The sequence below is a fragment of the Halichoeres trimaculatus genome, unplaced genomic scaffold, assembly GCF_033239565.1.
Source record: "Halichoeres trimaculatus isolate MK-OKI-2021-1 unplaced genomic scaffold, fHalTri1.1 fHalTri1_scaffold_20, whole genome shotgun sequence".
Lineage (NCBI taxonomy): Eukaryota > Metazoa > Chordata > Actinopteri > Labriformes > Labridae > Halichoeres > Halichoeres trimaculatus.
This window is the reverse complement of record NW_027437198.1, coordinates 17,008,748-17,034,796: the sequence shown is the minus strand read 5'-3', so window position 1 is coordinate 17,034,796 and position 26,049 is coordinate 17,008,748. Positions and strand designations below refer to the sequence as shown.

The 26,049-nt window shown below is 41.6% G+C and overlaps 2 protein-coding genes across 3 annotated transcripts in view; one reads left to right on the top strand and one right to left on the bottom strand.

Moving 5' to 3' along the window:
- The first annotated feature begins 1,766 nt into the window (after positions 1-1,766).
- On the top strand, positions 1,767-3,146 carry aanat2 (arylalkylamine N-acetyltransferase 2). The gene is made up of 3 exons (XM_074695926.1): positions 1,767-2,120; positions 2,347-2,501; positions 2,613-3,146. Exons 1-3 carry the CDS (start codon positions 1,955-1,957, stop codon positions 2,916-2,918), a joined length of 627 nt encoding a protein of 208 aa, XP_074552027.1. The 5' UTR covers positions 1,767-1,954; the 3' UTR covers positions 2,919-3,146.
- A 982-nt stretch (positions 3,147-4,128) lies between these two features.
- Positions 4,129-26,049, bottom strand: part of rhbdf1a (rhomboid 5 homolog 1a (Drosophila)) — a 36,113-nt gene continuing 14,192 nt past the window's right edge. The window contains exons 2-19 of one of the 2 annotated variants that reach the window (XM_074697075.1): positions 15,541-15,685; positions 15,295-15,434; positions 14,799-14,906; positions 11,977-12,190; positions 11,504-11,710; positions 11,296-11,418; positions 10,621-10,784; positions 10,125-10,376; positions 9,902-10,013; positions 9,736-9,810; positions 9,483-9,644; positions 9,289-9,389; positions 9,136-9,199; positions 7,996-8,090; positions 7,814-7,889; positions 7,593-7,693; positions 5,321-5,474; positions 4,129-5,194 (exon numbers count right to left, since the gene is read on the bottom strand). In XM_074697075.1, the coding sequence (XP_074553176.1) occupies positions 4,775-5,194; positions 5,321-5,474; positions 7,593-7,693; positions 7,814-7,889; positions 7,996-8,090; positions 9,136-9,199; positions 9,289-9,389; positions 9,483-9,644; positions 9,736-9,810; positions 9,902-10,013; positions 10,125-10,376; positions 10,621-10,784; positions 11,296-11,418; positions 11,504-11,710; positions 11,977-12,190; positions 14,799-14,906; positions 15,295-15,434; positions 15,541-15,657 (2,685 nt within the window). In that variant the 5' untranslated portion in view covers positions 15,658-15,685 and the 3' untranslated portion in view covers positions 4,129-4,774. The remainder of the gene's footprint in view (positions 5,195-5,320; positions 5,475-7,592; positions 7,694-7,813; positions 7,890-7,995; positions 8,091-9,135; positions 9,200-9,288; positions 9,390-9,482; positions 9,645-9,735; positions 9,811-9,901; positions 10,014-10,124; positions 10,377-10,620; positions 10,785-11,295; positions 11,419-11,503; positions 11,711-11,976; positions 12,191-14,798; positions 14,907-15,294; positions 15,435-15,540; positions 15,686-26,049) is intronic. The other variant, XM_074697076.1, reaches the window with a different exon arrangement.

Below are 26,049 nucleotides of genomic sequence, written 5' to 3'. Positions count from 1 at the left end.
TTAAAAAAATCTAAAATAAATAATAATAAAACAACAATTACTTCTGTACCCTGCTTCAGGTGGGGTTAGGGTTAGGGTTAGGGTTAGGGCGGGTTAGGGTTAGGGTAGGGTTAGGGTTAGGGTTAGGTTAGGGTTAGGGTAAGGGTTAGGGTTAGGGTTAGGGTTAGGTCAGGGTTAGTTAGGGTTAGGGTTAGGGTTAGGGTAAGGTTAGGGTTAGGTTAGGGTTAGGGTTAGGGTTTGGGTTAGGTTAGGGTTAGGGTTAGGGTTAGGTCTGTAGGGTTAGGGTTAGGGTTAGGTTAGGGTTAGGTCTGTAGGGTTAGGTCTGTAGGGTTAGGGTAGGGTTAGGTTTAGGGTAAGTTAGGGTTAGGGGTGTGGGTTAGGGTTAGGGTTGGGTTAGGGTTAGGTTAGGGTTAGGGTTAGTTAGGGTTAGGGTTAGGGTAGGGGGGGTAGGGGGTTAGGGTAAGGGTTAGGGTAGGGTTAGGTTTAGGGTAAGTTAGGGTTAGGGGTGTGGGTTAGGGTTAGGGCTGGGTTAGGGTTAGGTTAGGGTTAGGGTTAGGGTTAGTTAGGGTTAGTTTTAGGGTTAGGGTTAGGTTAGGGTTTGGGTTAGGGTTAGGGTTAGGGTTAGTTAGGGTTAGGGTTAGGGTTAAGGTTAGGGTTAGGTTAGGTTAGGTTAGGGTTAGGGTTAGGGTTAGGGTTAGTTAGGGTTAGTCTGCTTTATAATCATATTACAAGCATATTACTGTCATTTTAAAGCTTTGTATAAAGGGGTCTAGCAGGCATTATTCTTGACCACACAGTCCCCTGCAGGCTATGCTTATTGAAAAATCTATGGGTCAAAAAAAGGCTGCTTCATTTTTGGATAGAATGGAATTTTCCTCTGACCTCCTGTGATCTCATGACCAGAGATGATGTTGTTGAGAGATGACGTAGCAGATATTAGGATTTATCCCTTACACAGAGGCAGAAAAGAAGCAGCAGGGTGACATGCTGATCCTGAAATAAAACATTTCAGGGTATTCTATTTAAGCTCTTTAGGGTACGTCCATTAACATTTACATACTACCCCTAAGAAATGGTTTCCGCTTTACAAACTAAGTAAAAATTTTATGATTTTACATTCATCGTTAAATACCGGACTTGTTTGTGTCCTGACAGCAAAACAAAATCTGTGTAATCAGGTTTACCTCAAGGCAGTCAGAACAAGTGCTCTCATTTAATTAGTGCATGCTAAACCTCTTTGAGGCATGAAATCATCCCAAGAGCAAGCCACACAAATCCACCCCACACACACTTAGGAGTGTTAAATTAGCCCACACGTCCTTGATCTCTGAAAACATGCATATCAATGCATCCCTTCACATGATATTTCACTCATTCTATTTAAAAAACGCATGCATAAAAGCAGAGTTAGAGTGTTTGCAACTGTGGTTTTACTGCTTACAGAATTCTAATCAGGGATGCCTTTACATCTCATCTCAAAATAACACTCTTTACAGGAAGTCTGAAAAAAAAACCTTAACATGGTGTGAAACTGCGTTTAACACAGAAAAAAAAAAACTCTTATACGGCCAACTAAGTGGCTATGGAAGGAACAGTAAATAGGTCTTTTCCTCAGATGGGATATTTACAGAAATCTAAATCACAAAAGAAGTTAAGAACAAAGGTGTGTCACCTGAAAGCAGGGGATTTAGAGACTTTGCAGCACGTGCACATCTATCCTACTTTGACACAACCACTTAACAGTATGAGACCAGACGAAGAAAAGAAGGAGGAGGAGGTGGGAGACACAGAGGGGTCAGCATCCTTACAAGTAGAGCTCTGGGACACAGAGTTTTATTGGCAGGGCTAAGTGTGTTAGGCACAGTGTCAGTGTTGCGTTTCTACTTCAAAACTCTGGAATCCAGAGAAATTCGGAAAAAGGGAGTTTGAGAAAATACCAGGAGCTGTAGACATCATGGCACAGAAAGTCAGTGGCTCACCATTCCTCAAGCCTTTTTTCCTGAGAGCGCCTGTGAGAGTGGTCAGCCCGCTGCACCAGAGACGACACACACTCCCTGCTAGTGAGTTCAGGAACCTCACACCACAGGACGCCATCAGTGTGTTCGAGATTGAGAGAGAAGGTAAGTCAAACCTAAGTATTGTGATTCATCAATTTAGCCCAAAATATCTGTTCATGTTGGAACTCATCTGGTTATAAACGCTTTGTTTGGGCACTCAGTGTCATTTCTACCAGCTCTAAATTGAGAGAGATGACATTGCTCTCACCCTCTGGTCTGTTCCCGATCTTCATCGTGATTACTCCCAGGGCTTGACCCACAGTCTGAGCTGGTTCTTTCCTCTCCTCAGCGTTTGTCTCAGTGTCTGGAGAGTGTCCTCTTACCCTTGATGAGGTGCTTAACTTCCTGGGCCAGTGCCCTGAGCTGTCTCTAGGCTGGTTTGAGGAGGGGCAGCTGGTTGCTTTCATCATTGGCTCTGGCTGGGACAAGGAGAGGCTATCACAGGTAGGAATGGAAAATATTTGATGATAAAAGTGTGACAAACCTAGTTTCTCATTTAAAAAAAAAATTGTTTGAAATGTGTCTGATGTGTTTGATTTTTCTCATTTCTTCCAGGAGGCGATGACTCAGCATGTCCCAGCCTCCTCTGCTGTGCACATCCATGTCCTGTCTGTGCACCGCCACTGTCGCCAGCAAGGAAAGGGCTCCATCCTCCTGTGGCGCTACCTGCAGTACCTGCGCTGTGTGCCAGGCCTCCGCCGGGCTCTACTGATCTGTGAGGACTTCCTGGTGCCCTTCTACCTCAAAGCTGGCTTCAAAGAGAAAGGACCATCAGCCATTACTGTGTCCAACATGCACTTCCAAGAGATGGAGTACACAGTCGGTGGGCAAGCGTACACCAGGCGGAACAGCGGCTGCTAGTCCATTACTCACAGCCCCCTCCCTATCTCCAACTACTCACCTCTAACCTGGACTCATGGCAGGAAAACATGGCTGACAGATGGACAGATAGTGGCAAAGAGCCCAGATTGCACAAACTGACTTCATCCAATAGTTTTTAACAAGGTCTGACTGTCTGGACCTCTGATTGTGAGCCCCTCATACTGTCAAACTGAAAAATGACAAGGGCAGCGGGGATAGAGAGGAGATTCATTTCTATGGAAGCCCTGAAAGGTCACGATTTCGTTCTTCTTTTCTTGCTATCTTGAAAAATTAATCTTGTTTTCTAAAGGTATTGAGATCATTTACCACAAGAAAAAAAACATGCTTTTTTCAAGCTAATTTTCCAGCATTCTAAAATTTGAATCAGTATGTCGAACGCTAGAAAATCGAAGTAACACTGTAATGGGTTTCACTTACCTCAAACATGAAGGCAGAGATAGAAAGCTTGTCCTGTCATCCTCTGGCTAATGATAGCAGTTATCTCTGGAAACCAACTTCATTATTTCAAATTTACAAGATGAAGTATCCTATTATCTTAAAAAAAAAACAGTTGTGATTTTGGCAAACTGAGGGGATAAAATGTATTTAATTGTGACCTTTAAGGGCTTCTGTAGTTTCCCCAAGCATAGTGAATTACTTTTATTTTCTCAACTTTTTTTCCAGTGTTCTAAAAATAAGAAAACAAACCAACATCTGCTTTACCTACCTCATGAATGCAGGGAGTGGTCGGAGCATGTGGCTATCACTGGGACTAGCCTTTAGTGCTACTCCAGAAAACTGTAAAATCCCTACGAGAAAACTTTACTTTTCTTGTTTCAACAAGAAAAAAAGTCTGAATTGTTAGAAAGCAAGCAGAAGTTACTCGATGTCATGAAAACAGAAAAGTACGGAGGCCTGTAAAGGGCTTCTGTGTAGAATAGTAAACAATATATTTCTGTTATCAAGGATATCTGGCTCTATTTTTTGTTTGTTGTTATTTGTGAAATCAAACCACATTTTTTTTTGTGAAATTTAGAAAATATAAGGCATTCTTAGTAGATGCTGCTCTTCATATCATAAGGAAATCTAAAGTGACTTAATGTACATATTGATCATGCATTGAAAACATGTATCACAGCTTTTCTGTGTTTTTGGTGTTTTAAGTATCACAAACACTTTTACTGACAAACAGAAAGTCACAGACGGTGTAAATTTATAGACTTTTGTTTTTTACTGTTGTTTTCAGTTACATGTGACTAGACAGGTAGCTAAAACACTACCATGTTCAGAACAATCATCACTTCTTGAGAAGCAATAAAACAATTAAAGAAAACATTCGAGTGCTCAGCGTAACGTAACAAAAATATGGCAGTAGTTGGTACATTTTTCATCAAGGCACCAAAGGTATCAATATAAGATGTTTGTCCCTGCTTCTGTTATGAGGTTGCCTGAATAGTACTAACGATAAAACCTTTCTCTGAAGTGTGCTGTAAATAAAAAAAATATTCCTTTCTCTGTACCAGCGGTGGCTTCTCTGATTCCTTCCTCGTGTGTAAAGGGCAGCTGGGAGCTTTGATGAGGTTCAGAAGTGCCATAGCTTTGTTTCACCGGACAGTGGGAGAGAGGAAATGACTGCCCGTGAGCTGGGAGGTGATTGAAGGAAGTCCTTAAGAGGAGTGGCATAGGTATTCATACTGACAGAGTAAAAAAATACAAGTACACTGTTGACAGAGAAGGAGGCGACCCCCCTTCCCACACACTAAAGGGCAGAGCAGGGACATGAAATGGCTGATATCACTGTTCAGTCCACATCTTTTGACCTGGTGCCTTCCTGTTGACCTTACACTGTCCGGGTCTCAGTGCAGGTGAGCGTTGAGGTCGTACTTCTCGCAGAATTTGTCCGTGAAAGGGATACATGTAAGCAACTCACACCACTCGCACTTGATCGGGTAGACATAGAAGAGCACCACGAGGCCTGAGAAGAGCCCCACAAACACCAGCAGGAAGACGATGATCTGACAGCGTTTGCGGTACAGGTCCATGCGGCCAAAACTGATGTAAGGTAAGAAGGCGAAGGACAGAAAGAAGCCGGAGATGAAGCCGCTGATGTGGGCGAAATTGTCGATCCAGGGCAAGAGACCAAAGGCAAAGAGGAAGAGCACCACACACAGCAGTTTGGTGAAGGCTCTCCAGGGTTGCGCCAGGATCTGCCAGCTCTGGAACAACTCCACGAACAGACAGGCTAGGATCCCAAACTGAGAGCCGGCTGGCCCCACCTGAGACAAAGACAGCAGAGAGAGGAATTAATCTATGATAAATGTTCTCAACCTTTTGCTATTTTTGAGTTGTACTTGTTGGGTAAAAGGATTTACAACATCTCTGAAATGACATTTTGTGATCACCTCTGCTCTGTAGGGCAGGAAAATGGCTGAAGCTAAGTTGCCGGTGATGCCACTGATGATGTAAATGATTGAGATACGCAGCCAACCAGCAAGCTTCTCCAGGTCCCTAAGGATGGTCATCTGAAAAGCCACCGACACCAGGCAGTGAAGGATCCTGAAGAGGTGGGGAGAGATGGAAAAAGCTCACGTGTGCACAGTGTGACCTACTGTACTTGGGCACTGAAAAGCCTCACGTGTTGAGAAGATGATCCCTCCGTGTACAAGAGGCAAACCCCTCAACAGCCCATCAACAAAACCACTCTCTATCTCATTGAGGCTTAATGAGTTCGTGTAGTGAGGGCACTTTGTTTAATTACCCTGGAGACAGATAAGAGGCAGCTCTGAGATGAAGCACCGCTCCTCTTCACAGTGAGGTCTGCTCTTTGTGCTGAACGACTGTCTTCATATTCCATAGGAAAAATTACAACATTTTTTCCTGTGACTACTGAAAACCGGCAATGTACTCTTCATAAAAACATGGACAGCACAGCCTCTTCCTAAAAGTGAGGCCAATCATTTGAGCTCCCCCTGGTGACCAGCTGCAGTATAGCCGTGTTAGCACACAGAGCATGGGTGGAACTTTTGGTCCAGAAGAGTTAACGTGTTAAAGAGGTAATTCTGAATTATTTTGTCCCCTATAGCACACTAATGGTTAAGCTTCTGCATCATCTTCCTGTTTCTTGCTGCCATAATGCAACACAGTGACAATGCTGGGCTTTTGAATGGTATAATTCACTAGAAATCTCCCAGACAGCTGAGCTCACAAAAAAAAAGACTTAAATGGCACTAAAGTAAATTAGGAGTTTTGGCTTCACTTTTGGAAGAAGGGGGCGAGTCGTCCATATATATTGCTATTAGGGATGGGCAATCATTTCCGAATATTCAAACTGTCATTAACATAAAAAAAACAGAAAGTTTATGCAATGATGGCTTTGTCCTGTCTGCAGTAAGTTGCAGGATATAGCAAGAATCCTTTTTTGCCAGATGCTGGAGCCGTGACGCTTCAATTTAACAAAAGGTGGAATTGGAAGTTATGCAACTTTTAACGTCCAGTGACTTTAAAAAAAAGTAAAACACTCCAAGTCCAAACCAGATCGTATTTAGCTTGACTACAACAACAAACTGTCATAATGAGCAGAGCCAGGCCAGGGGCAACAGGTTGGAGGTTTTACAGCCCTAACAGGAATGAGGTGAGGCTCATTGATTGATTGGGAAGTGTGGAAGTTTCTTCAATAAAACAAATGAAATCGAGGTGGAATGCAGCAGAAAGTGGGATGCTATGTGCAGAGTAACATGGGGCAAGCTTTGTCACCTGAAGAAATAAGTTTGATGATCGACTTGCAGAGGAAGTGATGGCCCTTTCCCTCTTTGTCAAAGTCTAACGTTGGCAGGTATGTGTATGTAGGTGGGTGGCGGTGACAGTTTTAGTGGATTGGGGTCTTCAAATAATTACGAGAAAATATTGAATACAGTTTGCTTAAAATAGCAATCCCTTATTTATATACAGTCAATGTGTTACATACGTTATATCTTAGGGATGGGTACCTTTCATATTTGAAATGATACGGTAACAATGCCCGGTACCTGGCAATCAGTATCAATACTCAACAGTACTAATTTTTTGTACTTTGTATATGTTTCTGTGGTAATAAATATTGGTTTGTTGAATTATAAAATCTCATTTTCATTTCAATTGCAGTGCTGTGATTATGTCCAGTATGAAAAAATCACCTACTCTTCCACTCCCTCACAGTCACAAGGATGTGTTTAGGTACCTAATCGCGGTACTGTTTGAATTTACGTTAATTGATACTCAGTACTACAGACAGAATTTGGTCTATACCTATAAAAGTACCTAAAACGAATGTGAATAATGTGCTGCTTTTGTCGCCTTTTTGTCTTTGGTGTGCGTATGTCTCCATCTTTTTCCACATTTGTGTTGTTGTGACTTTGACTACTCCAACAGCTACTGACAATACCCTTGTTTGTGACAGACATATTTGAACAATAAACCTGACCCTGATTTTGATCTTTTAATCATCCTGCTCTTCCTCTCTGTGTACAAACACACTGATGTTTCATATCAGCCTCAGACAGAGAACGCTGGACTCTCAGGTTTGATAACATTTAATTCTGTCTGCAAATAAAAAAACACTCCTCTGCCATTCTGCTTTTTATGCAAAATATGAAATAAGTTGAACAGCTTTTCTTAGTCTTGAGAACACCAACTCACCCAGCATGAAGGAAAAGTGAGAGCCAGAGCCTGTAAAACTGATCTGGGATCTCAGGGTTGAGGAAAGGCAACAGTCCACAGACATCATCCATGCAGTGCACCTGGAGAAGGTAACCACACATCAACTTTTCAGTCGTCACTTTAGATGGACAAATACAGCACAAACTAAGAAGAATAAAAGATCACAGATGACTCTTCATCAGAGAAAGATGGCAGCTTACTTGAGAGCAGAGTGTAGCCTCCTCATGAAAGTAGCCCTTCATGAAATCACAATACTCCCGAGATGTGATTTCACACCTTGAAGAAATACAGCAGCAGTTATTAAATTTGCTAACCAGTAATGAAACATGGTTCCTTCATGTTCAGGATAAATATTTGTCAAAGGTGTACCAGACGTACTCACCTCCCTTTGGTTCCAATGCAGCAGGGTCGGCCTGTGATGGTACAGTCTATGTGAGGCAGGTTGGTGTGGTTCCCTGTGTTGTACCTGGTACAAATCTATAGGGTAAAAAAAACTAACTTGAGCCTGGGTATCCAAACAACTGGCACACAGACATGTTGCTATATGTGGAAGAATACAGGATCTTGTCACTGATAGAAAACCAATGGTGGATTTGTACAAGGTTTTATGAATGACGTGTATGACTTAGGAGAGGTGTAGCTTTTTAAGAGTAGAAGATAATTCAATTTTTGTGTTTGTTCAAAGTTTCTTTAGCCTTAGTCCTTGTATTCAAGGGGATATGAAAACCATGTCACCCTCATTGACTTTATGAAGCTGATTTTCCCTGTGTAGCCAAATATTCAACCAACAAAACACAGTCAAATATGTGTTTGTAAGTCTTCTAACACTCTGACTTTTCTTGTACATAATCTTAATTTCCTTCGCTTTGAACTTAAAGGTAGGATCTGCAGGAATTTTCGTTACTTGTTAGTGAACACAATTTCAAACAAGGCTCCTCCTCCCTGACTCAGTGCCAGCACATTCACTAGCCTAGCAACCAATTGCAGCATCATGTTTCTACGTGAGGAGAGACTTGAGAGCCATGCACCTGACTTGGCATATTAGCTCAAGCTAATCATGGGTATTTAACACATATCTGCTCAGCAAAAAGCCAACTCGCATCGTTTTTTCTCCTGAGCTGCTTTCCAAGTGCCCCAAAGTGAGTAAAAGTCAAACCAAGCTTCACCCTCATTTAGTCTAATCTGTATGGTGTTCACTTGCACACAGGACGTAGTTTGATTGGCTGATATAACCCCGCTTACTCTCCGCCCAGAAACGTCCCAATACAACCAAAACATAAACATACAGGCAGAGGAGAGGGTTCATGGCAGACACTGACACTGACACACATGTATAGAAGCCCAGACGTGACGATTGAGCAGGATTATTCCTTTAAAAATTGATAATTCTTTTTTTTTTTTTTTTTTTTAGGAAAATCTTGCAGAATCAACCTTTAAGTTCTTAAAACAACATTTTTTACAGTGAACTTACACAACACTGCTCATTTATGTGTTTATTTCAGGGAGAATTTATTGTACCCACCGGCCACCCCGTGATGTCATCAGGCCAGTCATGAGGTGATACTGAGGCAGGCTCTAAACATATCCTGTTAAAAGACAAAAAACGATTGGTATACCACGTTGATCAGCCATTATTAGTGAGTTTTGAAATAAAAGAAGTCTCTTAGTCTCCAACCTGGGATCCTGGTGGCACACAGATCCGTACTGTCTGTCTACACCATTTAACTTGGGAGTGCTGGAATGCTTCGGCCACTTCACCCACACAGCTAGAGTACTCTACAAATACAAAAATAAACAGAAAGCGTCAGAGACGGCCACCACTTTTAAGATAAAAGGGAAAAAAACTAAGAATTGAAACGGTGCACAGACCGAGCATTCCTCCTCTGAGGTTTGGACACAGCCGGAGCGATCGTTTCGAACGCAGCAGGCAGAGTTGCGCTCAACAGCTCTCTTTTCCCTGATAAGATCATGCACCTGCTTGTCCTGCCGCATGCATGGAGAGTATTTGGCCCCCAAGTGGATCAGAGACTCCTAAGAAAGTATAGAAACAGATTAATGAGGACAAAATTTTCACATGATAAATTTTAATATACTTATTTCAATTAAAGAGGAGAGTGCTCACCGAACCCGGTCCGATCCAAAAGTTCTCCTGCTGAACAAACTTGACGTTTTCATACACACCTTTGTTTCTTAAAACCTGAATCAGAAGACATCCAAGTCAGAAAAGAAGCAGTCCAAATAATAAAAAAGACTGTAAGGTTTTTCATCACAACTGAGCCTGTACTCACAGAATCAACTGTCTCGTGTTGGGAGAAGCCCACTGGCGCAATACCATAGATGCAAACAGCCAAGATAGTGATAAGCAAATGGACGAATGTGATCCAGTAGGTAAAAAAAGGCCTGGGGCAGACAGAGTGGATGTGTTTGGAAAAAAAAACAACAACAGCAGAGGTCAACATACTGTACATCTCCTCAGGGAAATTAAGAGAAACAGCTCATCAGTCACAGTACCTGTGGTCATCCATATCCTCGATCTGCCTCTTGACGTAGCTGTCAATGCGCTTGCGGTAGGTGCGGTTTGTGAGCTTCCCGACCATGCCCAATCCATAAGGCCTCTTTTCTCGGGCAAATAGCTTCTTGACAGGTACAACTATTCGCTGACCACGCCGCTGACCTGTCACACTCACCACCTCCTGCCGTAAGGGCACCTTTGGTGGTCCAGGAGTTCCTTCTTTGGCTTTACGCCAGCCTCGCTCCAGAGGTCTGGAAAAGAGGAAAGGATAAAGATGCAATAAAAACTAAAAACTAAAAATTAAGCGAGTGGTTATTTCCCATTTCTAGAAAAAACGGTCTTATTAGATTTGATATAAGCCACATTCACCTGACAAGTCCAGAAAAATGTCAAAACAAAAATAATGTCTCAATAATCTGCCAGCAGGGTATGAAAAATGTACTTATGTATTTTTTCATCTTCCTTTTATGTTGCTGCTACTGCACAGAAACTTACAGCATGAGATGACTTCTCTCCAGCTCCGTCTTATCCAGGGCGCTGCCTGTCAGCTCCGTCTCATCCTTCTTGTTGCTAGGCTCTGCCGCTTTCATGGCCGCCTCCGATGGAGACTCAAACACTTCATCTGTGTACGTGGACAACTCTTCATGCATCAGAATGTCCTGGAGAGAGCACCCATAATCTCATCAGTTTTACAAACTAGAGTTTATTTTTAACTTTAAACAAGCAAGGCGGCACTGTCCAATTGAGGAGTAAATTTACAAAATTAATCTTATAAATTTACAGGTATGAAGTCATAAATAAAGCTGTAAATTTAAAGCCATTTATTTACAAGAAAAAAAAGTCATGAATTAACAAGAAAGGTCATACAATTACAAAAAAATGGTCTTTAATTTATGAGATTAAAGTCATAAATTTACGGGAAAAAAAGTTTTTAATTTTCTAGAAAAATGGTAAAAAATTAACCAGAACAAAGTCACACCTATAGACTAAAAGGATGACTTTATTCTCATTAAATTATGATTTTTTTTCTTGTAAATTTATGACTTTATTCATGTAAATTTATGTGATTAATCTTGTAATTTAACTTTATTTTTTCTTTAAAATTGCCCTAATCCTCTGTCATAACATTTTGACTGGATCATGACAGCACTAGTGTTTTTCCTGCCTTACTCTGGCAAAGAAAGATGTGTCAAGTTCATCAGGGAAGTCCACCATGTCCTCCTCCATGAAGCTGGCTGGAGTGAAGCTTCGTCTTTGGGCCCGTCTTAGAGTGCTCTCCCGTAATGAGCGCCCCTGAGATTCAGAGCACAAACCTTTGAATAAACTGATCAACAGCTGCAATCTGTACTGTGGTTTAAAGAAATAACATTTATCTAACCTTCACTAGCGCCGCTGCAGCCCTAAAACTCATCTTTGCCACTGACTCCCTCTTACGTCGACGAGGCAGTCGGTTGAGACCTGAGCGGGAGCTGGTGAAGGAGCAAAGCGAGGCAGCACCAGGTGTGATGGGGGTCTGAGGCACACTGTAGCCGTCAACCTCTTCAACCATACGAAAGGCTCGCCCTCGTGCCAGTGGGTCCACGATCTGGAAGAAAAGAGTTCATGACATGGAAGTTGTGCTTAAATAGTTTTTATTCCCAAGAAGAAGACAACTTCAAACTGAGAAATTCAGTGTTTTATTCCCTTACAATATATTAAACTGTAAGTTCCTCACAGGAGCTTTAAGCAGGCTGCTTTAAAGAAAACCCTCTTTCAGTTTGATTCATTAACATAACATTTTCTACAACTTGCTGGCCATAAAGTGAATTCCAAAAAAAAACATCATAAAGATAAGGAAAACTGCTTCTTCACCTTCTGCATGCCGTGCTGTGAGGAGGGGACGTAGAGAGGAGGAGGGGTCTCCGTGCTGGTTAAGGAGATGTTGTCCTGGCTCGGCAAATCCATCTCTCGGATCACCTGCGGTTTCAGCTTCCCGTAACGCATGCTGCAGTGGCGAAGGCTCTTCCTCTGCCATTTCTGGGTAGCGTCGCCGTCCTTGCTGACCCCAAACCAGTCTGCTGTTCCCCTGACACCACAGACATGAACCGCTTAGATACGGGCCACAAAACTGACACACATGCTTTGATTCTCACAGAGAGGTTGAACGCTATGTGGCGAAAGTTGTGGAGAAGAGATAGAGGCATGGGGCAGATAAGAACACATGTCTAAGGTTGTAAAAAAAAGTGCTCCAGATAGTATGAGTTATCGGCTCAGAGGAAGAAACAAGTCTGGGCATGTTAGGTACAAAGGGGAGAGAGGTAACAGGTACTGACTGGGTTCAGGCAGGTCATCCAAATTTGGCTCTTTATGGCTTTTTTAATCATTCAGATATTCAAATTAATAAACCTTTCAATTCATAGAATGTCTCAAAAACATTTAAAGTTCTTAGTTGTTTTTTTTTTAAATTTAATTTATTTATAAAGGGACCATGTACAATATTCATCATAAATGTCACCATTTGATGCATTGTACCAGAATTAGCTTAAAGCTAGTTTAGTTTGTTTTTATCTAAAAAATATACTTCACTAGAGTTAATGCATTAAATACTTAAAGCAGGTATTGAGTATTCCATGTTATACTTTTATTTTGTTTTCTGACAAAAACAAACATTATTTTCTTTTGATGCTCCTGTAAAGAGATTTAAATGCAGACGAAACAAAATAAATAGTCATCTCTCTTTTCTAACAACAGCAAGCAATGCCATCAGTGACCTGAGTGTCTATCTTTGCGTTTTAACTTTAATGCATGCAATCGCTGCATGATGCTTGTGTGTTTTATGAAGCCTTTATTTAATAAAGTCAAAATTTCTGATTCTGATTTAACCCTTTACTGCCTGAATTAATTTACTATTGCGTAAAATATATATATATATATATATATATATATATATATATATATATATATATATATATATATATATATATATATATATATATATATATATGCATTATTATTATCATTGCATTAAAGATGCTGAATTGAGTGGAAACTGCAAATTTAAATATAGCACGCACAATAATCTAAGTTATGTTATTAATAAGTTCACCATCTGACCAATATATTGGGACACAGTGCATTTCATACAATCCTTGGTGTGTGTAGACTATAAATCAATGGGCATTAGTGGGATACAAAGGTCAGTTCAGCTGCATCAAGACCTGACATGGTATGTGGCAAATTTACAACAGGCATCAAGGGGTTAACTGGTATTGCATTGAATTGGTTTGGAAGAGTATGAAGGGTACATTAAAGAAAAAAGATATGAACAAAAGTGATCTAAGGATTTTTTTTTTTTAATGACGTGATAATAATTAAGCAAGTGGACTGAAATATTTAGATGTTTAAATACAGATAGGGTCAGATAAAGAAAGCAAATTCTTTTATTTGCACCCATTGTGGAGACAACATAATTCCAACAGTCTTGTGTTAATGTGCCAAAAAGTATTGTGTCTTTGGGATGCCTGAGCGGTTGATACATTAACTAATCATAAATTGAAAATCTGATTGGTTGTTTGAAAAATATTAACTTGATTCTTATAATTTCCTTGATTCCTTCATGGATGTTGCCAAAATCATATGTTGTACTCTTGGTATATCCTGTCAAAGTACCATATAAACATACCATAGATTTAAAGCGTGACTGTACTTGTGTAAAATGACAACCTTACTCTTGAATTCATTGCCCTTATGTTGCCGTAATCTTCTGTTGTAATAAAGAGAACAACAATCCCTGTGTTCACTTAAAGGAGTCAGCTCATAAAGCCTCCTCTTTGACGAACGACCTCAAAAGTAGTCAGGGACACACACTCTGTTACACGTTAAATACCTTTGGACTTTAACAAACTCCTCAGAATCCTTCATGCGCAATTGAAAGAAAAGTAAGAAAGGGATTACTCGAGTCCTGGTGTTGTAAAAAAATAAATCCCATTTCCACAGATTTACTTATCTAAAACTGACACAAACAGACAGCGAATCCAATAACCACAGAGAGGAAGCACATTTTCTACTCCACTCTCCACTTTATCCCATTCCACCCAACCATGATAAACATTTATGCAATCAGGCTGTTGAAGTTTGAGCCTAATAAGTACCAGAGCAAACAATGTTACTGCACCCTAAGGGCAGGAAGTGGAAGTGGAAACATTCTTCAAAGGAGGCGAGCGGGCTGTTTCTACTCTAATTACCAGGTGCAGAGTAAACGCTCAGTGCAGTTCTGCGTTTTCTCACTAGATCAGGTCACTCTTAAAGGACGGCTCCTCTCAAAATACTTGCTAATGACACAGTTGCAAGCGAATCAAGTATTTCTGTCAGGCAGCTTCTTGTGGTGTGTGCTGTGTGACAGATGTGAGAGGAATGTGCTGCTTCTCTTTTCACCAGCTGGATGATCATTGCAACCCTGAATGAAGGGGAATTAGTTACAGGAAAAAAACTGCGCCTGGTTTCAGGTCCTCTTATGAGTCATTTCAAAAGAAGTGTTTGATTTCATGATTCCCCACTGGTGTCTGAGTGAGAAACATTAATCTACTGAATCATATGATGTGTGTATCAGGTTCATCACTCTGTATGAGATAAAGAAGATCTACATTCTAGAGAAGCTTTGGCGTGTCAGTGTTGACGTTTGTTTCCCGTCGTACCTGAGCAGGGTTCTGGACAGCGAGTGGTGTTTCCTGGTGCAGCGGCGAGCAGCCCGCTGCCCCTTAATGGGCACAGTGTTAATCCGCTCAAAGTGCACCCTCCTGCTGCTGTGACCACGCAGAGCAGGGCAAGGTGGGCGAGAAGGAGGGAAGGTGGAAAAAGAGAATCGATGGAGGGAGAAGGAAAGATAAGAGATAACAAGAGGCAGTCAGAAGGAAAAAGTGGAGTGCTGTAGCTAACATGCAGACAGAGCAAAGCAGATTGTTAGGTTAAGTTTTTGTTTACATTGTTAGAAAAACTGTTTTAATAAACCTGAGATTTTTGATCTGAAACAGCCATGCAGTCATAGAAAAAGTGAGGAAAGAAGAGGGACACAGGGTAATGCTACACAACCAGTTACTCAGTACTGATTTGATAATATGGTGACTCTGATTTTAATCTTAAAGCTGCAACCCCAAGAGAAACCATAATATATGCCACTTGCACTGCTTCTACCTCTTTATGGTCTGAGTGATGGACGACTGGCGCTGTAAGACGGGCCGCCGGGTGTCAAAGAGCTCACGTGGTGGTGACTGGAGGTGAGACGTCTCCACTGGCATGCTGATGCTACGCAGGAACCCCTGCCTCTTCACTGGCTAGAGAGGGATACATGCAGATGAGGAGCATGAGATTTGATGACAAGTGACAAAAATCAAAAGGTGATTTCTGGATGAATATATTTCTATGTATAAAAAAAATCACCTGAACAAATGTGGGAGGCTCATCTAGCGACATCTGGGCTGTGGGAATGTCCAATCGGAGCCAGGGAGGTTTCTTCCTCTGCAGGCTGCTGGTGCTCTCCCTCCGTGGTTCAGCCATGCTCTCTGTCCCACCCTAGGCCTGCCAGCTGCAGAGACACAGAAGAAAAAGTACATTATTACAAAAAAAACTACTCTCAACGAATGCAAAATCACAGTTTCTAGAGCTGTAAAAATAATTCTGTGCTGCATAAGGGTTTCACAAGAGGGTGCTAAGGCCCCTTTTTACCCAAGCATACGTCCTCTCTTTGGATAGTGAGAGACTCCCTTTCCTATTGAGCTTCAGGATAATTAAAAAGCAACAATAAATAAGTGCGCTTTTGAGTGGGGAAGTTTCTACTCTTAAAAAGAAATCCCTTAATCCTCCACTTAAAATCAAACTTAATCCTTCTGTGTGGAGGAATGTTTCTCTGCTTTCAGGAGACATCTATCAGAGGCTAATGACTGTGTATGCTTTCAGAGACGAGGCCCGTGGGCCTTAAAAGGCTGCACAGTAAACCTCATCATCACGCAGCCTGCCTGGAGCTGCAGCCTCGTTATCGCCACTTTCGTTTTATTGTCTCACCACCTAACCTCACTTCTCTGAGCCTGGTGGTTCACTTCCCGTCAGTTCTCTTTATTCCCATCACTGAACTCCTTAACCCCTTAAGCAGAACACAACCATACTGTTGCTCCCAAGGGGAAAAAAAAGTAAAAGTGACTTAGTTAAAGCGACCTGTCACTCTGCAGACAAGAGAAATGCTCAAATAATAAGAGACCAAATGTGTAAACATGTGAAAATGGGCGTCTCCTCGGCTGTGGAGATGTTGCAAAACCAAATGAATTTGAAAAATGCCTTCCCGTCAGTGAGTTATTCCTTTTTCAGAGCCTCTCTGAGTTAAAACGCAGAACAAGACAGCCTCATCACACACTAATTCTTGAGGTCAAACTGGGATCTTTGAGCAGGTCACGTCCTAGCGTCTCTTGTTACACATCCAGCTCCTTGAGAAAAAGTCACCAGCGACTAGTGACCACATCTGCTTCACATTACAATTTTAATGCACCGCAGGCTTCTGTTTTAGCCCAAGTGATGACGGAAAGTGTTGTCAGTGGATCTCTGCAGAAACTGGAGGGAAACTTCAGACTGAGGGCAGCAGAGGTCATCAGCAGTGTGTTAATATTTCAACAGTGGAGCTCCAGCTAACAGATGTTTCTTTATTCACCAGTTCACAGGAGGACACTAGCAAGCTTACCTTATCACACACTGAGATCTCTGCGACTATAAAGCTATCAAAGGTGCCACAGGAGGATGTTTATAAATCAGCACTCATACTTATCAGTCTTTACAGGGTTTTCAAAGGGCTTTTCTGTGATTGTTGCAGCCTACAGCACCTGATTTTAAGGCAGCTCTTTGAGCAACACATGCAGTGTTGGTGTATGGAAGCTTTTTCCAGTTTCTGACCTCTGACAACATCAACAGACCACACAATGTAAAAAAAAAAACTTAAAAAAAAATTTCTGTTGAATACATTTTTGCCGCTACTTCCATATAACAGCACTATCAAAATAAGCAGTGGAAATTTGAAACAGCTTCACCATTTTTAGGCTGTTCTACATGTTATTTCAGGCACTGCGCTACTAGAAAAGCAATTGTTGAGAAACAGGGGGATTTGTATCTTTCTATACAAACACTCTTTGAAATCAGAGCTGCCTCACATGTGACAGAGCCTATAGTTGGTGGAGAGTTTGAAACATGCTCCATACAAGGCAACAGGAAGTGGAAATGTTCAGAGTTTATGCTAAATCACAAGACGTGCCTCTGCTTCCTCACTCCATAACATCAAGGCAAGGTTAGCACTTCATGTAGTTTCTCATGTAGTTTCCCTCATTCTCATCTCACTACACTAGGCTTACTGCTCCACAAACCCCTTTGAGTATCTGTTGATACTGAGTCCCCATCCCATTCTTCTACTCCGATACATTGCCCTCCCAGCTTAGAGCTCCTGCCATGTTCTGCTCTGCTTTAAAGCATTCAACCAATTTGTCACTGCAGCAAAGTGATGTTATGCACTGCGTTGTTTCTGTGTGGAATTGGGATGGTCTGACTCTGTACCACAGCAAATACTAAGCTGTTGTTCTTCCCATCTGTTTAGAAATACCATAGATCTGATAATAAAGTTAAAAATATATATATTTTTTAAATCACATGAACAGATCGGGACATACCTACTATTTATAGAACAAACTGTTTTGAGCAGTTTAAGGTTAGAGAAGGGCATTTTTTTTCTGATTAAATTTAAGGTCATGTTGTATGTCAGGGGTGGCCAACCTGTGGCTCGGGAGCCGCATGTGGCTCTTTGCCTTTCAGCGTGCAGCTCTTCCATCCATTCATAAAAAAATATATATAGTTAAGAGTAGTGGTGTGCTGATCAATCTAAAACATTGACACACTGATGCCAACGTTGGGATCAGTGTTGATCAATGTTTGGGTGTACAGATTGATACTTAAGTTTCAGTTTCCCTTCTCTAGTACGAATTTAAACGCACTTGTAAACATAATAAATCTCGCTTTGAAAGTTTGAAATGTATTGATTTTCATTTTATGTCATTTTGTTTTTGTGTGAGAGGTAGTGTGTTTGGATAGACCCCGAGCATGACATGGCTCTCTGTAGTACCACGGTCATTTTTGAGGCTCTTGGTCTCTGACTGCTTGGCCACCCCTGTTGTATGTTGACAGAATCAAATGCTGTGGTTTTGCTGCTGTCTCTATCTGCAAGGGCTGGGCGATTATGGTAAAATAAGAATCCCGATTATTTTAAGTGATATTGAAATCACAATTAATATACACAATTATTCATTTATTCAAAAACTTCAGTACTGATTTAAACACAACTTTAAAAGAACCAGCAAGTGGCACATACCGTATTATTGATACACATAAGTCACACACACTCGCTGTGGCTGCACATGGAACACAGAAGAGCTATGAAGCACAGGAACTTGCATACATCTACACTGTGTGGCATATTATTGTTTTTCTTCGATTATATTGTTTTTATGATTGTCAGATGGCAAAATTGAAATCACGATTAGAATCCCATTAATTGTCCAGCCCTACTATCTGCTTATCATTCAGTCATTACCTCTTTAGCTAGTCATGGCTACATCTTTGTACTTTAATTTCTGAGTATTGTGTTGGTTTTGCCTTTGAGCCGTTCATATGGCAGTACAAATAATTAGTGAATAAACTTGTAATAAGTTAGCGAGTATGAAATACAATCAATGAATGATGTGTAGTTAAAATCCTTAGCTTGTAGTGGTGGCCCTGGAATTAGCTATCTGCTGTTTAAAGTGAGGACACTTTGACATAAGTTCATTTCTTTCCTAAATTCTGCATTTTATTCAGAGGACTGAAGGCAAAAGCTGACTGTACATGATCTTCCCCATCCTCATCTCATTATTTCAAATATTCAAGTGCATGATAATATGTTTCTATAAACTATCTCTCATTCACTGTCTCACTGTACCTGTTTGCCTTGTGCTCCTTTAAGGCTTTCAAGCTGAATGATGCTTGACCTCAAATGCCTTAACTGTGATACTAGAGTAGCCCAGCAGACTGCACCAAAGCTAGCTGCTGCAGAGTCAGAGAGAGGACTGGTCAAATGAGGAACAGAAAACACAGAGAGAAAAATGACACAGTCTGCTAAACTCTGTTTCACTTTCATGTCGTGTCAGCATGACTTCACGCATTCTTTCTTCTTTTTTTATTTTTCTTGGACTTTTTTTTTTGGAGGGGGGGCTTCTGAAGTCAAACTGCAAAGTCATCCGCCTCTGCCTCTACACAGTCTTTATCTCTGTCATGCACTGGCTACTAACATTAGGGAAATGCAAATCTGTCACCAGTATCTCTGCACAACAGCCTGCTCTCCTGCCCCGGGCCACAACACCCAACATTTAATTACTTTCGCCATCAGTTCAAACAGCGGGGATCCTGATATTGAGCAGATCAGTGCAGGGAGGAGGCACTGCTTCATTGTTGTAGACTGGAACTGACTGAGACTCTAGGGAAAGCAGACAGAGAGGGGACCTTATTTCCCCCCGGTGCTAAACATTGTTTGATTGCTTTGACTTTGGCTCCCACTGCTTTAACTCTGTTTTTTTTTTGTTTTTTTTCTTCCTGAAGGCTGTTTGGATGCTGCTCTGTCTGCAGATAATGACGGAGGGATGGCGGAAGCAAACTGAACAACATTCATTGTTCCTGTGCTGCGCTTCCTTCTCCTGCTTTAGCCTCTTTTCCTGCTTACTGTCTCCTATTGCTATCGTTCTCTGTTGCATGTGGCCTCTGTGTGAATGAATGCCATTTAAAGGAAATTCTTTGCTTTATTTTAAGGCAGGTGCAAGCCAGATAAAAAAGTCCCTTTGAGACCATGAGGGCCTGAAGTGTGAAAGATTTAAATGCCAACAAGAGAAAACGATAACTTTTTTTATGTGAGACAAGCAAAAGGCAGTAAAACTTAAAACATCATGAAGCTTTTACTGTGGTTGTTGGTCAGCCTTCAATAAGTGGGCAGCTAAATTCATTGCTCACAGCCTAAAGTGAACCCCATATGTTCAACAAACAGCACAGACAGCTCAGAAGTCCGTCTCCCTCTTTCTCTCTCGTCTACTTCCAAAGTCAACATGGCTGCTGGACTGGCATGAGCCTGCAACTCGTGCTTCAGGAGGAGTTTATCCAGAACAGTTGGCATGATCAGTGCTTAGCTGAAGCACTGCTATGGCTGCCAAATACTCATTTCTGACTGTGAAAAAGAGCTCTAAATGTCACCCCCTCCACCAAGCAATGAAGGTAAGGACTCAGTGCCGGCTGATGTCTGGGAAAGACGAGGCTCTGCAGCCGGAGAGTCCTTCAGAGGGGCAGAAATCCTTGGAGGAAACAGAGCTGATTGAATTTTGTGTTTGGAAAATGTCCAAGCTGGAGGATTATTCCTCCAATCACACTGCATGTTATCAGTTCACGGTCAAGTTTGGTTGTAAAGAATACTCATAGTGTAAGAGTAAAGTAGTTAGTGAAGCCTGTAAAGCTGTTTAGCTGTACACCACTCTGTCTTATCTTCTTCTGAAGGTGACTGTGTTTTATCTGGATGAGATGTCACATGGCAACAATTCAGAGCGTGTAATAGTTTCCCACAGTGTTAACATTCCCTGCACTGATTTGGCACGCGCATTCTTTGGAGAACTGTGATTTAATCTAGTTTCTCAAAAAGCATTTGTTTTGACTTCACATCTAAAGAGGGCGAAAACACCCACACCCATGGCTTTGCTCGAGACTGGCTTCCTGCCGTCTTTCGGTCCTCGTGCGAATCTGATACTTCCTACTCAATCACGAGAGTTTGTACTGCTGGGGCTGACATTGTCTCTGCAGGCCACTTCTTCTCTCTCCATTAAGCGGGGGAAGACAGACAGGCGGACAAAACGCAGAGGACAAGCTCTCCAGGTGCAGGGGCGTCCAGCAGGCCATAATGACTGGGGCTGACAGGCATAACCAGCCCTCTCCTTCTCTGTCTGCAGTGCAGCGATCTATTGTAATACGCTCTGCATACAGAGAAGTTTTCCATGCCATCATTTCATATAATCACTCAGTAATGGTCTTCAGTCAAGCAGTGAAGAGCACTGTTTTTTTACAACAGAGGCCCAGCTGTCACAGGTGAAGCTTAGAGGCAAACAGAGGAAAATGTTACCCTTGAAAACACTCAATCCAGAGTGAAAAAGAGAGCTCAGTGAGCTCAGAGCTGTGCCACTACTTCAGCTGATGGCTTGTATATTTTAAGGGAGTATTGCTTGACTGCTTCACACTCATAAATAAAAGAGTTACTCCAGTAAAAAGCAGAATCTCTACTAGGGGTCCTAAAATAAGAATGAGGAGTATGCTGCACTCTTTGTAGATGTATTGTAGTCTGAGTGATATTCACAGCCTGTATGGAGAGCAAAAGCAGGCAGAAGACTTTCTACAGTAATGGCATTTTGGCTTCGATTCAATTATTATCTCTGCAAGAGATATCTGCATGTAAGTGCAACTAATGATCAGTTTTAGGTCAACATTTATATGGAGTAATAATTTGCAGAATGTGTCTCCCATCAGGAGAAAACTTTGTGTAGGGCCGTCAGAAACCAGAGTAGCAACTAGGGATGGGTACTGAATTAGGTACTTTTATAGGTACTGACCGAATTCTGTCAAAAGTACCGGGTACCGACTCACGTAAAATTGAAAGGTACTATGTTTAGGTACGTAAACACATCCTTGTGAATGGAAGACTAGGCGATTTTCCATGCTGGACATGAACACAGCATCGCAAGGTTATATATTGAAGAATAAATATGTTAAACTGAAAAAAAAAAAAAGATTTAGTTATTAAAAAAAAGATTTGGTAACGCTTTATTTTAAGGTCCTGTAATAAGCATTAATAAGACCTTTGTAAGTACGTATAAGATGCTTATTACATTATTTGTTTATAAGACTATATAACTGCTTAATAAGTGTTTAATAAGGTCATTGTAATAGTTACTACAAGACAACTTAATCTATAAGCTATATGGATCCTCACCCTAACCCTCTTTGTTTTTCGTCCTCTGCTTTTGTCTCTTATGAGCCCTACCCCAGCCCTTCCCCTTAACCTAACCATTCAGGGCCTGTGGGGCCTAACCCTTACAATGACCTTATTAAACACTTATTAAGCAGTTATATAGTCTTATAAACAAATAATAATGTCAATAAGCATCTTATAAGTACTTAAAAAGGTCTTATTAATGCTTATTACAGGACCTTAATATAAAGCGATACCAAAGATTTTTTTCACATAAGAACAGAAAAGTACTGAAAATTGGTACCGTTGAGTACCGATACCGTTTGCCAGGTACCGGGCATCAGTACCGTATCGTTTCAAATGTGAAAGGTACCCATACCTAGTAGCAACCAAACTTCTGAGAGTCTGATAGTTAGCAGATTCAAACTAGAGGACTGAAGATCAGCGTCTCCTCCAGGGCTGTGACCTCCTTCACCCCCTCTACAGATGTGTTTAAACCCCCAAGCACTGAGACACACTGTTACACTTTACTTGTGGCTGCTGTTGCTAAGTGTGTGTTTTCCATAGCTGCCAGCACTCACTCATTGGCTGTGAGACAAATGCATTTGATTGGCTTCAAATGTTGTAACGCCTGATTTCTCACGCTGAAGTGTCCGTCTTCAGTGAAAAAAAAAAATTCTGTTCAGCTTGGGCCTCGCAACAAGATTGTCGTGGCATCATTGCAATAACGGGAATGTGTAACTGTTAAAATAAGTTATTCTGTGTTTGAGAATTAAAATGTTCAGTGAATGCATTACCCAGGTGTGTTCAGCAGCCAATGCCTGTGTGTCGTGTATGTTTTCTGAGAGAGTTGTGGGATGAACTCATCTGAGGGTTACAGAAAAAAGCAGAGAAAATATGTTAGTGCCCTGGGGGGGTGGGGGTGTAAATGTTGAGGCAGGGGGTTCTGTCTGTTGGTTAATTGCCCATCTTTTGTGGGATAGTCAAAGATAAACCTTGAAGTCTCTAAGTTAGTGATTACTAAGAAACAGGATGAAGAAAAAAATAAAATTCCTTGATAAATATTCTCAACATGTGAACACAACTTTCTCATGTAACATTCTTTGAAAAAAAAATTCTGAAGATAACATTTCTGAGATGGTCTTGTGAAATATTTGCACCATTTTCAACCTTCACACATTTTGAACCTCAGCCCACGCCAAACCCACATTCCTCAAGCTCCCCGGCTGAAACCAAACCAGGCTAAAATGGCAGAGGAGGAAACCACATGGAGTCTAACCATTATGGACAGTAGCTGGCTGGACTCCGGGTACTTTGTGTACTCTACTGCGCGCCGCTGCAGGAGGCAGAGGCTGGCTGCAGCCATGCTGAGAGGGCCGACAGAGCTGTGGCTTTGAGGTTGGTGAGGCCTCAAACCGCTAGCCAGGTAGGTCCAGTTGGGATCACAAAGCCAGGGTGGGCATGGGGGAGGAATTACAGCGTAGCGTGCAGAGACAGGCACGTTTATGGATGACCTCATTAATTTAAGAAGTGAGAAGTCCGGATAGCTCAATCTGGAGAGCCGCAGCACTTCCTGCCCTCAAGGCTTCACTCCTCCTTCCTGTCTTTTATCCTCCTTCTCTTCCTGCTTGTTGCTTCTCCTACAATGTCCACTGAAGATCAGCTTTTCCAACACCTCCAAAAGTTGACAGTCTTCTGTTCAAGTTTTTATCAATAGGTACTACAACAATTATGTGTAACACAAGCATGATTCAGATTAACACTCCACTGTCCCAGAGAAAAACCTGCATGGCACAAACAGGTTCTGTTGGTTTTCCTCATTCTCAATCAGTTAGTCATTTACTATGAATGCTCCTACTCTCCATTGTTCCTTCTGTTTCACTTTGTGCTGAAGGCGATGCTTGAAACTGGAAACAATGGAGGGAACTGAGCTATTCAGGCAGTCACTCTCCCTGACTCCTGCTCTTACTTGAAGTACAAAAATCATTTTTTGGGCAAATTTTGGATCCCATCATAGAAAGAAAGAAAGAAAGAAAGAAAGAAAGAAAGAAAGAAAGAAAGAAAGAAAGAAAGAAAGAACAAAAGAAAGAACGAACAAAAGAAAGAAAGAAAGAAAGAAAGAAAGAAAGAAAGAAAGAGTCGTTTGAATAAGATTCAATAAAATGAAGTTTAGTGATGAAGTCCTAAAACTTACAAGCTGATGGGTGAAAGTCTGTCCCATCTTAACCTTAACGTTCAACACTTGGCTTTCTAACATTGCAGTGTATTAGGTGTGTGTTCTTACAGGCATCTGAGGCCAGTCTGCACATTAATTACAGAACGATGCTTAAGATCTTTAAATAGCACCTAGTGCTTCTGAGCAGCATGAATTAAAAAGCTGACAAAACTACAAAGACGCTGACTCTTTTTTTTTCTTGAGAAGAAAACACAGAAAGAGGCACTAAAATAAATGTGTTGCCAGGTGACTAAGGAGGGTGTGAAAGTTGGTGGTGTATCTCCTGATTATTGTTGCCCATGGAAACAGTGTGACTATAACCCATGACTTTAATTTGGCAACAAAAATAAATTGAGCCATGAGGCTTAAACCTCTTTCTGTGTCTATCTGTCCATCTTACAGGGAAGAAAATCCTCCACAGAAACAGCCCCCTGGCGATCGAGTGAAGTGTAACTGAGCACCAGTAAAGCTGCAGTCATCTGAATTGACCCTCCTGACATGTGACAGGCTGTCACATCAAACCAGCCCTTACGACATTAAAAAACACACACAGCAGAAATATCCGTCGCAGCTGACCCTGAGATCAAGTGTCACAGCGAGCTGAGGGGCAGGCGTGGAGGCCCGTCGGGGCTGCTGCTGCTGCCAATGTGGGTGGTGGAGGGTGGGCGCTGGCTGGCTGGCAGACCCAGCCGATGTGGGTGGGGCAGCCTTTCTGGAGCTGGAACCTTTTCCCATGTTTTTTCCCACAGACCCTTAGCTGGAGGCTGTCAGCGCTCTGTGGGGTTTTACAACAAAGACTTAACCTTTTCGTCTCAGTGGTTTCAGTTGTCATAGGTCCAATACCAGGCTCCCCCACTGTCATAACAGTGTTTACTAAATGACAGGATCGAGTGCCAAAGATATGAATAGCTCATGAAAGTATAAATGGCCTCCTAACAGCAGGCTGTGTGCAAGCAGGGTATTTATAGCGTTTGCTTGTAAATGTACGTCTGGATGAAACCGTAGACCAACATAAAAAACATCCTGCTCCACATCTCTGCACGGTGCGCTCTTTTAAAAGCAAACACCTTTCAAACGCTCTGCACATCAAACTACTTTTATGGAAGTGGACACGTCCCATTATCTCTGTGAAAGAAAAGTCCACAACCAGAAGCGATATCTGCACTCGCCATCAACTTCCGTCTCCTTACATATTGCAGGCGTATAGGAAAATTGCGCTTGGATATTTTATCAGCTCTAGACGGGCTGTGTACGTGCTGTAATATCCTGCACAGGAAATCAATGACACAAAGTGAGAACAGAGCACAAAAAGCACCACATGCAATAACTTTAGCGTGAAAACTGTGATGTTGCCTTCAGCTGCTCAGGTGAATTGTTGTAATACATGCAGCTAATTCTGCGCTGAATTATTTAGTCATTCTGCACAGGTGAATTATTTACTGCTTCATTCTACTGGGGCTGCTGCACACACTTCAGAAGCCTCTTAGCTTGATTTTCTCAGGCTTGTTAGTGAGTCTGTTTAAGCTCATAGCTGATAGTAACATCCTGTCTTCACGTTAGTGGAAAAATAAGACTCACTTAGTAAATCCGTGTCTTATCTCAGCTTAGTGTTTGTGTCTCTTATCTTGAAGGAAGAGACTGACAGTAAAAACTCCCTCATTGTGGGCTATATATACCT

What these genes read in the sequence shown, in the direction of transcription:
- aanat2 (XM_074695926.1), top strand. Translation starts at nt 1,955, where the DNA reads ATGGCACAGAAAGTCAGTGGCTCACCATTCCTCAAGCCTTTTTTCCTG. An exon ending in GTTCGAGATTGAGAGAGAAG is followed by an intron (nt 2,121 to 2,346) that starts GTAAGTCAAACC and finishes TCCTCTCCTCAG; the next exon opens with CGTTTGTCTCAGTGTCTGGA. An exon ending in ACAAGGAGAGGCTATCACAG is followed by an intron (nt 2,502 to 2,612) that starts GTAGGAATGGAA and finishes CATTTCTTCCAG; the next exon opens with GAGGCGATGACTCAGCATGT.